The sequence below is a fragment of the Sceloporus occidentalis genome, unplaced genomic scaffold, assembly GCF_023333645.1.
Source record: "Sceloporus occidentalis isolate IW3139 unplaced genomic scaffold, rSceOcc1.0.p SCAF_7, whole genome shotgun sequence".
Taxonomy (NCBI): Eukaryota; Metazoa; Chordata; class Lepidosauria; order Squamata; family Phrynosomatidae; genus Sceloporus; species Sceloporus occidentalis.
The window spans coordinates 38,335,212-38,348,412 of NW_028316987.1; the positions used below are offsets into that span (position 1 = coordinate 38,335,212).

At 38.4% G+C, this 13,201-nt stretch overlaps 1 protein-coding gene across 5 annotated transcripts in view; it reads left to right on the top strand.

Moving 5' to 3' along the window:
* Positions 1 to 13,201, top strand: part of PDE1C (phosphodiesterase 1C) — a 280,396-nt gene that overhangs the window by 240,234 nt on the left and 26,961 nt on the right. For all 5 annotated transcript variants that reach the window (XR_016281913.1, XM_089532634.1, XM_089532636.1 and 2 more), the window contains 3 exons: positions 4,095 to 4,215; positions 5,123 to 5,298; positions 6,923 to 7,222. Coding sequence is in view for 4 of the 5 variants with exons in the window: in XM_089532634.1 (XP_089388760.1) it covers positions 4,095 to 4,215; positions 5,123 to 5,298; positions 6,923 to 7,222 (597 nt within the window). In the remaining variant the exon portion in view is untranslated. The remainder of the gene's footprint in view (positions 1 to 4,094; positions 4,216 to 5,122; positions 5,299 to 6,922; positions 7,223 to 13,201) is intronic.

The following is a 13,201-nucleotide window of genomic DNA, read 5'->3' on the forward strand; positions in this document are numbered from 1 at the left end:
AAAGGAATAAATGTTTTTTATTTAAAAAACAACACCAATAATTAAATAGCTGTAGTAGATTTGATATTTGATATTGTTTGAATTATAGTTTTGAAGCAAATCTGGATGTTTTTACTTAGGTGAAAGCCAAAAGTTTTTAGGAGGAACTAGATAGTATTTATGATTGGGCTGCAGATCAGCAGTACAGCCATATTTTGCATGGATGCTTTTGCAGTTCAGTCCCTGGAATTTAAAGAATATCATATCTTTGGGTGGTAGCACTAAGCCTGATTAGATTCACTTCTCATAAAGTAGCCCAGTGGAGGGAAATGTATCCCTTGATCTTATTTTTCTGGCCAGAATTTCAGACATAATTTCATCTTTAATCAAAGTACTCTTATTCATTACACTGGAGAATTAATGTTGAATTACACTGTCAGCAAAGATAATTATAGCAAACAAGCCAAGCATTCAATCAGTACTAAAGACTGATTTATACAGTCCTGTGCTGTTTTAACATTTTATTTAATTTGTGAACATTTACTGCATCTCACTATCATTAAATACCATATTCTTTATGTAAATCCCATACGCTAACATTATAAAATGTTCATTTCTTATTTGACTGCTCAGTGGCCAATTGCTTAATGGCTGTATATACTGATTCTGTGATTAAATTAGGAACTGTTCCATTTCCTTCCCTTGCCTGTGCACAAAACATAAGGTGTCCTTAGCCTCAGTGATGGTGTCATGGAATCATGGAGTTGGAAGAGACCACAAGGGCCATCCAGTCCAACTCCTTACCATGCAGGAATTCTCCATCAAAGCATACCATCCAGGCTCTGTTTAAAGACCTCTAAGGAAGGAGACTCCATCGCTCTCCGAGGGAGTGTGTTCCACTGTCAAACAGCCCTTACTGTCAGGACATTCCTAATGTTGAAGTGAAATCTCTTTTCTTATAGTTTGCATCCATCGTTCCATGTTCTAGTCTCTGGAGCAGCAGAAAACAAGCTTGCTCCCTCCTCAATATGACATCTCTTCAAATATTTAAACAGAGCTATCATATCACCTCTTAACCTTCTCTTCTCCAGGCTAAACATCCACAGCTCCTTAAGTCGTTCCTCATAGGACATGGTTTCCAGACCCTTTACCATTTTAATCACCCACCTTTGGACATGCTCCAGTTTCTCAACATCCTTTTTGAATTGTGGTGTCCAGAACTGGACACAGTGTTCCAGATGGGACCTGACTAAGGTAGAATAGAGTGGTACTATTACTTCCCTTGATCTAGACACTATACTTCTATTGATGTAACCTAAAATCGCATTGGCCTTAATAGGAGAATATTCCGTTATGGTTCTACTTATGTGATTGATAACAATTTCCTAGTTACATGTAGTTAATTCATTTTCTTTCAAGAAGTACTATAGAAAAATAAACCACAGACTGCAGATTATCTATAGTGACAGAATAAGTATAACAAATATGACAAACAGGAGCCTTCCTGCTGAATTTGATGGAGATAATGGTGCCATTGATAAAACCAAGGTGACCCCATAAAATACATTCTTTTCCTTCTCTCACATTCCTCCATCTGTTAGAATTCTACCAAATTTTTGTTATATTCTGCACCCACTTTTTGAACCTCAAGTCTAATGTGGAATAGTCGGCAAAGTGTCTTGTTTTGGAGAAGAAAAGTTAGCCAACTGTGGAGTGCATAATTTATACATTTGGAAAAGAAAAAAATATGATGTACAAATTGTATAGTAGGGGAGATTTAGGTACCCAGACTTGAGTTCACATATGCATTTGTATGTAAAGTTTTCAGAAACTGTGCCTGTTCAAAGAGCTTTGTATTTTGCAATTATGAAGAACTGCATTCAACAATGGAGAGTTAATCAATCTTTAGGGTGTTGTATGCCTGGTGAAATGAAATAATTTAAATGCCAGGGTCTATGTTTAAATGCCAGCTTTTCTAAATATTTCACCATGAATTCAGTGCCGATATCTGAAAGTCAGTCTGCTTTCTCATCAGTTAGGCCAAATTGCAGTAGAATGCCATGCCAAGAATTTTCTGTTGCTCAACAGGAGGCTTAAAAGATGTAAAATCTTTTCCTTCTGTCTGAGCCTGTAGGAGGCTTGTTTGATTGGAGACTTTGCTCTTTATTGTCATCTATGGCTCTTTCTGGTGATTAGTGTAGTGGCATTTATTTTTCTCATTTTTGATGTTTGATTGGAAAGAGGAAGCCCACTGTTTCAGTACATGTTGAGCAAATATTAATGATTGGAGATGCTCAAATCCACTATACATTAGCCATATTAGTGGGCCACCACAATGTTTATTGGAACCTTGTGTGCTTTATAACCTACATTTTCAGCTTTTGAGCAGCCAATAATAGCATTGGTTTTCCTGATTTCCTTTACTTATTTCTTCAAACCAGGCATGGGAAATGTGTCCCTTTAAAAGTTGTTGGACTGTAGCCATCATCATTCCCAAACACAATCCTTACCACATCTGGAGACTCAAACATTTCCCTATTTGAAGCAATAGCATTTGTTCTCATGCTGGAATGAAGAAATGGATGGGTTATTGCTTCCATTTTGATTGTCTTCAAACCAGGAATTTAAATATTGATACAACAAAATAGAGCTGTTGTAAGAAGAATTAGATATAGAGGGCCCTTGCTATCCACTGGGGTTTGGTTCCAGGATCTCTGGTTTAAAATGTTGTTCTCAATACTTTCAGTTCCTGACATAAAATGAAAGATATAATGAATTCTAGCCAATGGAAAGTAGGGCCAGTGTCCCTTGCAAACTACATTAAATAAGTGGATTATGTAAAATCATAATTACATTTGACAGATTCTTTAATAATGGTGCTTCTCTAGATAAGTCATGTCACACAGTACCCTATTTGTTTCATTTGCTCTATGAACAGTGAATAATACGTAAAAATGGGTTTTCAATTTTATTGGTCTGAAATATGCACCAACTACTACAAGATATTACTTTTGATATTAAACACTTGATCTTAAACACTTGGTACAAGCAAATTTTTATTATTAGATTATTTTTTAAGAACATCCCAGTCACTGAATATCAAATTACATTTACAGAAAATACCCAAAATTACGTTTAACTGCTCTTGCTGATATATTAAATGTGAAGTTTAGAATAAGAAAGTTCAAGGGAATTTATGTGCTGCTTCTCTTTGTACATCTATGATATCTTAATATAGCTTCATTAGTATGCTGCTTCCATCAGTTTCATTTTCCAAGCTGGGTCATAACCAGCTTTATTAGAAATTTGGCTTAGATTCACACAAAACCATACAAAACAAGCTGAACCCCATCTGCTTTATGTTGAGTTGCCTGCAACATTTTATTTTCCTCATTTAAAGAATTACTCTACATTGAGGACTTTATCACATGAGGCTCATAAGGTGCCATTTTCATAGGATAATAGTGTCTTTGGCCATTACTTACTTCACAACACTGTATCTGACCTGGAGCTAGTTTACATTCCATCAATTCCTGGAGCATGGGTAAAACCCATGAATGCCTCCCAATCACACTGCTTTTCTACTATAGATTTCTGTGCAATAAGTTTCTCCCACCGCAGTTTTGTTTCTCAGACAGCCAGATTCGGTCTGATTCTACTCCTATCTCTCACTACCCTCTTGCTATTCTCAAGGTCCTGTTTTCCTTTCCTTTTCTATTTTTCTTTTATTGTACAGCTATTGACATAATTTTGCAATTGCAGTAAAAAAAAACCTTTAAAAAACCTGAAAGGCATGCATGTACAAGGTTGGGCATACAGGGTCAGAAGGCCTTGTTATGGCAACAGTGCAGAAAACAGAGCATGCTACCATGGATCACAAAGCAATACTAAAGTGCTATTGAGAGAAAAGTGTGATAATAAATGATGCTTCCTGGTATGCTTCCATTCAGCAGGCTGGGGCAATAATGTTCTTAGATGGCAACATCTTTTTGACAGGATGCACATCCTCTCAGACATTTTTATATATTTACTGTAGACATTTGTTCATCCATTTTTATAAATGTATTTCCATTGATATAGCTGATGATTCCATTGTCTATTTCTTTTTTTTAAAGGTTTTATTGATTTCATTGTGGAACCCACTTTCACTGTGCTGACTGATATGACAGAAAAGATTGTAACACCTCTCATTGAGGAAGCCTCCCACTCTGGCATGACAGGGTTTAGGCGTTCCAGGTCTGTATCTGTGATATATTGCAATGGGAGTTCAATTATACAGTGTGAATAGAGTTCTCTTATTCCCAGTTGGATCTGAATTTAGTCTTATCTACGTTAGCCATGGTTTACTTTTCCCATTGATTTCAGTGGGTCTGCTCCAAGCATGATTATGTCTGGATTTCAATCCAGTGACTAAAATTTAAGGTTGATGGGCAAATAAATTTGTCTCTTGTGAGACAGAAAAGTATAGTTTAAAATATCCATGCCTTATTTCAGAGGTTCCTTAGAAGCTTTGCTTGTATAGTCAGTGTGGGTGATCATTTAATTACTTTGCAGTAACTTAATGGTCAAAATTACGAGAAGCCCACTTGTGCCATTGCAAGAGTGACAGATAGACTGAATAAATCAAACTATGTTTTACCGACCTGTAAGCATTAAAAAAGAGCAGTACTTAGAATTGCATGGACAAAGGGAATAATAATAATAACAGCAACAACAGCAGCAGCAACAACAATAGTTGATGGGCATGGGGTAAAAGCGTCAAAAATGCTTCATTACTTACTTGCCAAAAGGAGGGATTTAAATTCCTGAACTAAAACCTGCATCAGTGTAATTTATGTTAAATATGTACAGTTTCATTTAAACTAATGTTAAAAAACTTACTAATAATTATTTTTTTAAAAAAGTAAAAGCCTCATAGCAAGAATAATTCATTCAGCAAATGGTGAAAGCACTAAAACAGGAGACAGGAGAATTTACCTTAAATGCATCATTTTTCCTGTTTTTTCCCCTATAATTTCTTCAGTACTTGTGTGTGTGTGTGTGTGTGTGTGTGTGTGTTACAATGTCTTCATTGTCTATGTTGTACTGCAGCAACAGTTATAGTGGCAGTAGTAGTAGTAGTAATTCTTGTTTTGTATCCCAGTCTGAATAGCATTAGCCCCTCCGAAGTTAAACGATCAAGTGTCAAGAGCACTGGATCTGAAGGAAGTGCCTCACTCAACTGTTCCATACTCACTGTGGACTTCACATGTTTTAAAACCACCTGGACTGAGGTGGTGCAACAAAACCGAGAAAAGTGGAAAGCACAAGCAACCAAAGGTAATAATGTGTGAGCTCATTACATTGTATATTTAAGGTAATGTGTAGTTTACCCCCCCCCTTGAGTTCAACACCAGGTAAACTCATAACTGTCCTCTTAACAGTCCTTTTTTCTCTCCATAATGACATTGTACAAACATTAAAATACCAACAGTGAATGTCGCTTTAGTGTTGGAAAAGCACAGTTAGCACATTAGGAAAACACTTACAAAAGTTAAGTTCCCAATTCAGTCAATTAAAAACTAACCTGTTCTTTAGAATTAGACTCCAAAGAAAAGAGCAAAGTAAGCAATGCATGTTTACATTTAAATGTTTATTTATTTATTTATTTATTTATTTATTTATATCCTGCCTTTCTCCCAAAATAGCATTCATTTATGTATAACCTTTCAATAGCTGCAGCAGATTATACATCAAAGGTGGAGAACTGTGTGGGGGCCAGAGGCCAATTCCTGCCATGCATCACACCCCCAACAAGCCCAAATATCTCTGTTTCCTCTGCAGTTCCACTCAAAAGGATGCAAAGAAGTAATGTCATGTGACATCCTGTTGCCATTTTGAGAAGGACTAAAAATGAAAACAGAAATATTTGGGGGTTAGTACAGGGTTCTGGGCTGCTTGTGGAGATGGGATGTGGGCATTTTCATGTGTTTTCACACATTCAGAAAATTTCCATGTGATTTGGGGATAAAAACTGACTGAAAAGTATGTACAGTAAGGGTTGGAGGGGGTTGGTGGGCCACATGTGATCTACAGTTCACTATGCCTATCCTTGTTATGCATATTAAGAGGAAATGAAGGAATGGAAAAATAGATGGTGTAACAATCACCCAGCTCCTGAAATGGGAAGAAAAGCACATATGCATTGCTGCTCTCTGGCTTACTGTCAGTGAAGAACAGCATTAGCTGTACAAAGTTCTTCTCAGAGCTGACCATAGTCGAATACAGGCCTCAGAGGTCTCCTCAAAGTACAAAGTCGCAAAGTTTGGAGTAGTAAAGACCCTGCAATCTTATATGCCTGCTCCCAAGTCAATTAAGCTTATCCCACAGCATTAGGAGGGACGGGAACACAATGCAACAGAATGGAACGGAATAGGAGGGAAATCGCACGGGAGAATGCCACCGATGCTGTCGGGAGTCCCCAAGGCGTTGCCCATTTGTTCCATGGCAGCCGGTTTTGAAGGATGATTTTGAACCGTTCTTCAAAATCGACTGCCAAGAATGGCTGGGGAACAGCTTGGGGACTCCTGGCGACACTGGCGGCTTTATCCCGTACGGTAACACATGTATTCCCTCTTTCTGTTCACGTTCCTCCAAGTGCTGTGCAAGAAGCTTATATGTGGAAAGAATTATAGCTATTATCAATAAATGATTAGATCATCATGAATCTGCATATATATATATATATATATATATATATATATATATATATATATATATTTAAAAATGAAATGTCCCTTGTTTATAGATTACAAAGGCCAAAAATTACTGGTTCAAATTATCATTTTGAAAGCTCAAAATTGGGACTTACATCCCAAATATAAAAATGAGATGAAAGTTCCATTCTGGTTGACCACTAATAGTTTTTTTCTTCTCTCCTATTTTTCTTTTGCTGAGGATGCAGAAGAAAAAGCAAAAAAAGAAGCAGAGGAAAGTGCTCAGCAGGGGGCAGATGAGAAAAAAACAGAAGAGAAGGAAGGGAAAAAACAAGTTGAAGAAAGCACTACTACCAAAACTGATAAGAGTAAAGAAGGAAATTCAGGAGACAGTAAGAGCACAGAAGCTAGTAAAAGTAATGTAAACGGGACTCGTCAGACTGGTGATAACAAATGTGAAGCTTCTCAAGGGAAAAATGTCACTCAGGTGGAAAAGGAGTCAGAGTCCAATCCATCAGCAGGAGAGCAGAAACAGCAAATACAGAATGGTAAGTCCTTCCTTGGACAGGCCGTGAAGAGGTAAATTTGTTGTCAAAATGATTTGTATGTTTGGTAGATCTGGAGCTGGCATATAATGTGAAAATCAGATGCTTATATCTACCCACCAATTTAAGTTAAAACTTTCCAGTATACAGTCTAGTGATCATCTGGGATGATTATAGATGACTCTGACTCACTCACTCTCACTCACTCTCTCTCTCTCTCTCTCTCTCTCTCTCTCTCTCTCACACACACACACACACACACAGAGAGAGAGAGAGAGAGAGAGAGAGAGACAGACAGACAGACAGACAGACAGACAGACAGACAGACAGAGGCTTGATGACTCCCTACCAACCTTTTTTTAACAAGCCAGATGTTGTTAGGTGAGCCTGATATCATTGCCCTACTGGTACCCAGCTTTGGTGTGCATAGTTTCTCTCCAACTGAAGAAAACTTTTATGCAGTGAAGACCCCTTCACTGACCTCTGGATTGGGGACCTAGTTTTGCTGTATCCAGCCTTTCCCTGGCTTATGAAAGCCTATGTGCACTCAAGCTGGGTTCTTGACCTGGGTGCCAGCTGCAGGAACTTTTGTGCAAGTTGGTACTGTTTTTGGAGTGGCATTGCCTTCTCTACACATTTCCAGGTTAGGAAAGAGATGCGGTAGTCAAAGTACATCCCTACTGTTATCTCCAATTGCCCAGTGCTGTTCCCCTATTCTTTTCTGTGATAAGAGTTCTCTTGTTTTGTATTCCATTTGTTGATGTTATAATTGCAAAAGTTAATGGCTCATAATATAAATAAATTAAATAATGGTACAATTTAATGAGAAATTACATTTAGTTAAATATTTGTGTTAACCTGACAGTAAGTACTTAACATTTTGGAATGAACTGTGTTTTGCTGCCTCTGATAACTCACTTTGGCTATATCATTCACTAGGACACTCAATTAGTTGCCCACATGGTTTTAGAAGAGAGGGATTTTAATGTACTGATACACAACATTAATCTCTTTGGATGTGTAACACCCTTCTTTATTGGACTTTTGCCATCTGGGGATAGTTACATCATTTATTTCTAGAGTCCATTATGTTCACCATTCTACCATGCAGCAGAGATGAACAGCTATTCTAAGTCCCCAAAGCTACTTTATTCATTAGGAAATTCAGTTCTGTGAAAGTTCAAGCGGGAATAGTCTCTCTGACTTAGTTTGAAACCTGTTTTTGCAAAAGCTTCTGTGTCTTTTCAGAAGGGACACTGAGGTCCAAAACACACTATGGAAATAATCTGGTTTGAGGACGCTTTAACTGCTAGTTCAATGCTAGGGAATCCTGGGAACTGTAGTTTTGTGAGACATTTAGGACCTTATTGCACACACAATTTTAAACATTTTGGGGACTGAAGGAGGACGCTTGTGTGCGCGCAAGTCCGGCAGAAAACAGAGTTTATCGCACACAAAGACATCCTCCAAGAGGCCCCGTTCCGTCCCCCGGTGTGCACCCGTTTGCGTCCAGTCCTAATGGATTACCTTCTGTCAGCAAAAAATGGCACCCGTCAGGACTGGATGGGAATGGGTGCGCGCCGGGGGACAGAACGGGGCCTCTTGGAGGATGTCTTCTTGTGCGATAAATTCCGTTTTCTGCCGGACGTATGCGCACACGAGCGTCCTCCTTCAGTCCCCAAAACGTTTAAAATTGCGTGTGCGATAAGGTTCTTAGTCTTCTCTGTCAGAGAGCTCTGGTGCCACTATAAACTACAGTTCTTAGGATTCCCTAGCACTGAGCCAGGGCAGTTAAAGCGGTCTCAAACTTGATTATTCCTGCAGTGTGTTTTGGACCTAAGTTAATTTAATGTTTGGGTGGGGTTTTAATGAACCTGGCCATCCTACCATCTTTTGTCTTGGGTTGGTGAAAGAAATACGAATTTCCCATTGTTGTTAGTCCTTCTGATAGAGTAAAAACCAACAAAGAAGTGCTGAACTTCAAGTTTGTTCCTTGTTTGGTACTGCTTGCTTATAATAGTGCCATGTTGGTCCTTTTTCCAAGCAAAGCCATTTCAGAACTGAAATGCAAAAGGATGAGTTTAAGCTCCATTCTTTAAATGACAAGAAATGAATATCTTAGGGGACAAACCTAATAGATCTGACATGTTTATAGTATTGGGTTCTAGTCTTTTAAGAACTGTCTCCAGACTGCTCTTGTTAGGAAGGCTGTCCTGTGCAGTTTCTGATTTCATTTATTCTGTTAGATGAGGTTCAGGAAGGAGTCATTTTTTTTCCTTATCAAGTGTGTGCTGAGATGGGAGTCCATGTTAAATTTTTTGGCTGCTTTTTCAATGTGCCACTTGATACTTTTGGCAGTATCACATTTTTCTGAGCCATTCTAACATAGGCCACCCCAGCCAATCACAAATCCCATAGCAAGTGGAATGATAACACACCATAACCAATTAGATTTTGTTACATGACTGTTTCACACAACAGGTTTGGAGTGAAAACAATGATTCCTGCATTAGTATTAAACTGACTCAGAAAATTATATTCCAAACCCCCCAAATGTTTTACCTTTGTTGGAGGTTGAAAGAAAGGAATCCTAAACAAGTGGGAAGGAAGGACTGAAACAACTCTTTGAGGTTTCTACCTCTAGCAAAGGTTATTATATTGTAAACCGCTCGGATTCCCAGTGATTGGGTGGTATATAAATAAAACCTATTATTATTATTATTATTATTATTATTATTATTATTATTATTTACTATAATTGGTTGAACCTTTACATAAACAGCACTCAAATGTTTTTCCAGATGTAGGAATACAGAAACATCTTGAAAAATTCAGTATTCTCTGCTCAAATAAGGGGCCTGTGGCTTCCCCTTAGACAGAGACATCCTGCATCTCAAAAGGAGTTACTGCACTGTTGCTAAGGGAGTTTAAATTTTACTCTCTTGTTCTTAGTCTGCACATGGCCAGGAATGGTGTGGCTTCTGCCCACACTGAAATCCCTCTAAGCCAACTTGAAATTCCTCTAAGCCATCTATACAAAATGTGACCCCTAACACCATCACTTTTTTTCTCCCTCCTGTATGATTCCTGAAGAAGCCAGTGGAGCTTTGAAAACATGAATTATTTATTTGCTTTCTGTAATTTTGATCGGTCAATAATGTATCACTCTTTTGTAGATTTTATTTTGTTTATTTTGATGTATGGCCAGCATGGCTACCCCTGAATATGAACCCTGATTTGAGTCACATTGCTAACAATTCAGTGTAACCCTGTCACCCAGTTTAGATTAGTGCCATAGTCCAGATTCCTGGTGACAGTGCACAAGTGCAACACAAGGTGCTGAACATATATTTCTTGTGCTGGACCTTTGCTTCTAGCGCTTCGGACTGGTCATACTGGTCTAATGCATGATTGTCAAGTTTGACAGGACTGATCACTGATTTGAGGAGAACTGATTAAGAAAAAGGAATGCCTCTGCTTCCCTTTCTGCTTCAACAACATCTGCAAATGCTATTGTTATCTACTTCCTGGGTACTTGGAGCATCTTTTCTGCCCTATCTGCCCTGCCAAATATTTGCTTGCTTTATATGTTACTGGTTGAGTCAAGATAAGTACTCAAGAGATCATCAGTTTACTATTGTGTAATTTTACTTCACTCAGTATCGCTAGTCTAATTTCTTCTAATTACAAGCTTACCTGTATCCTTGGGACATGTGTGATTTTATTATATCTGGCAGTTTTAGATATGTTCACTATTGGTAGAACTACTAAATGAGCTTTGAGCCTGTTTCCCAAAACCTTCCCAGGAATTTAGTCTATAAAAAAAGTGTGGGCAACTGTCAGAGGTTAGGAATGCATATTGATCCCTCAGGAGACCTTGGAGGGCTACACCATTTCTGTACCTGAGATACTGATATTTTTTTTTGCCCTCAAATTCCCCCCTAGGAGCCATAGGGGGTATTTTCACCTAAGCCATTTTAGGCAAAAGAAAGGACTCCCCCCCAACAGAATGTGACCTGGAAATGGAATTCTGAGGGAACCCAAAATATGCCAACCCCGCCCAAGCCTGTTAACACTGTCTCCCTAGGCAATCTTTGTGGCCATTTTGGAGCAAAATACTTTGGGGCCGAACAGACAGGCCAAAAGAAAGTTGCTTTGGGTCACTTTGGAGGTATGCTGTTTAAATGACTCATACATCTTAAGAGTCCAGAAGCTGCGCCAAAGCTGTGCTCCAGTCCTTAGGGCTGGAGCATGGCTTTGGCGTGGCTTCTGGCCTCTTAGGACGCATGCATCATTTAAACAGCATACCTCCAAGGTGACCTGAAGCAGCTTTATTTTGGCCTGTCTTTTTGGGCCCTTTTGTTCATCAGTGTGGCCTATAGCCCACACTTACCTCACCCCTGCTTTAAAGTGTGATAAAAATATGTATGGCAGAACCCTAGTCTGCACAGAGATTTGCAGTTCCCAATTTTCTCTAGGTATACGGATTTACAGTAGAGAAGTGGAATCACCTATTTTTCCCCAGTCACATGGCTCAAAAGTTGAAGTAGGGATTTCAGAAATGGCAGGGGCAAAAGGGTGGTAGAGAGGAAATAGATGAGTACATTTCCTGATAGCTTCCAGCTCTTATCATTTCAGTTTCCCACTATACTGTAGGTGCTAAGGTGTCTGCCCAGCCAAATATCATATAAGATAGACTGCTCTGTATACAGATAATCTTTTGGATTATCGTTTCACTGCCTGAATCCTGTTGGTTAGTCCAAGTTGGAGTAAATTCACTGAATGAATTGATGAATACTAATATATAGGCAAATCCCATTGGTTCAGTGGCTCTACTTTTGCCGGGGTAAGCAACAGAAGTCAGGCTGTCGTTTTTAAATTATGGAAAATCTGTACATTTTTAAATTCTTGGTTTTTAATATCTTGTTTGGTGAAAATCAATCAAAACAACAGAAAAATAAATTATGTGTTCTTTCAGACAGCTCAGATGAGAGTAATTAATACTCTCCTGGCTGATATTTATGCTGCAATAACCTGCCCTCCAATGACTTAATAATTGCGAGTGTTAGCCTTTCCAGTTGAGATATATTTGAATATATATATATATATATATATATATATATATATAATTGTCACACTGTAATTTTTTGAATGAATTAATCAAAATATTTTATGCCACTCCTTTATTGTGAGACCTCAGGGCAGCAAAAAGATAAAACAGTATTAACAATTCAAACAATACCTGATTAAAATCAACCAATAATTAAAACAAACTAAAACAATTCAACAAGTTAAATTAGCTTTAAAAGGCTAAAACAGTTGAGGTGGAAAGAGTTGGAATCCACCCCCACCCCCAAGTAAGTTAGGCCCCATAGGTTTTAATAAAAAGATATGTCTTGTCCTAGTACTGGAAAAAAAAACATCAACCCTACATTGGCCCAGTCACACCATCAAGGGAAGATTATTCTTGGGTGCTAAGCTAAGAAAGCCCACCTCATGTCTTTCCCCCACCATATTTCTCCTACTGGTTGGACTCAGAGGAGGACTTCTCTGTCAGACCTCACTCCTAGTGCAGGCATACATAGGGAGAAGCACTCCTTCCTATGCTGAGGCCCCAAGCTGCTTAAGACTTCTAATGTGATCAGCAGCACCAGAAGCAAATTGGCAGATATGAATCAGTTACCTCAGTATGTGAAAGAGCTAGTTAGACTGTGTGTTATGTTTTTATCGGCATACCTTCATATACTATGTGCATCACCTTTAATAGGCTTCCAGTTGACAGTGATTTAATGTTTATTGATCCTGTGGAGGGAACTAAGCTGTGACAAATGACAAGTTGAGAAACTCACACTGGCAAAACTATAATAAGGCACCCCCAAGTATATACCATATATATATTTTAAAAAGAGACCGTGATTTATTATCTAGGGACTATACTTTCTAGCACATATGAACAACTGGAGTGGATAGCTGAAGCCAATC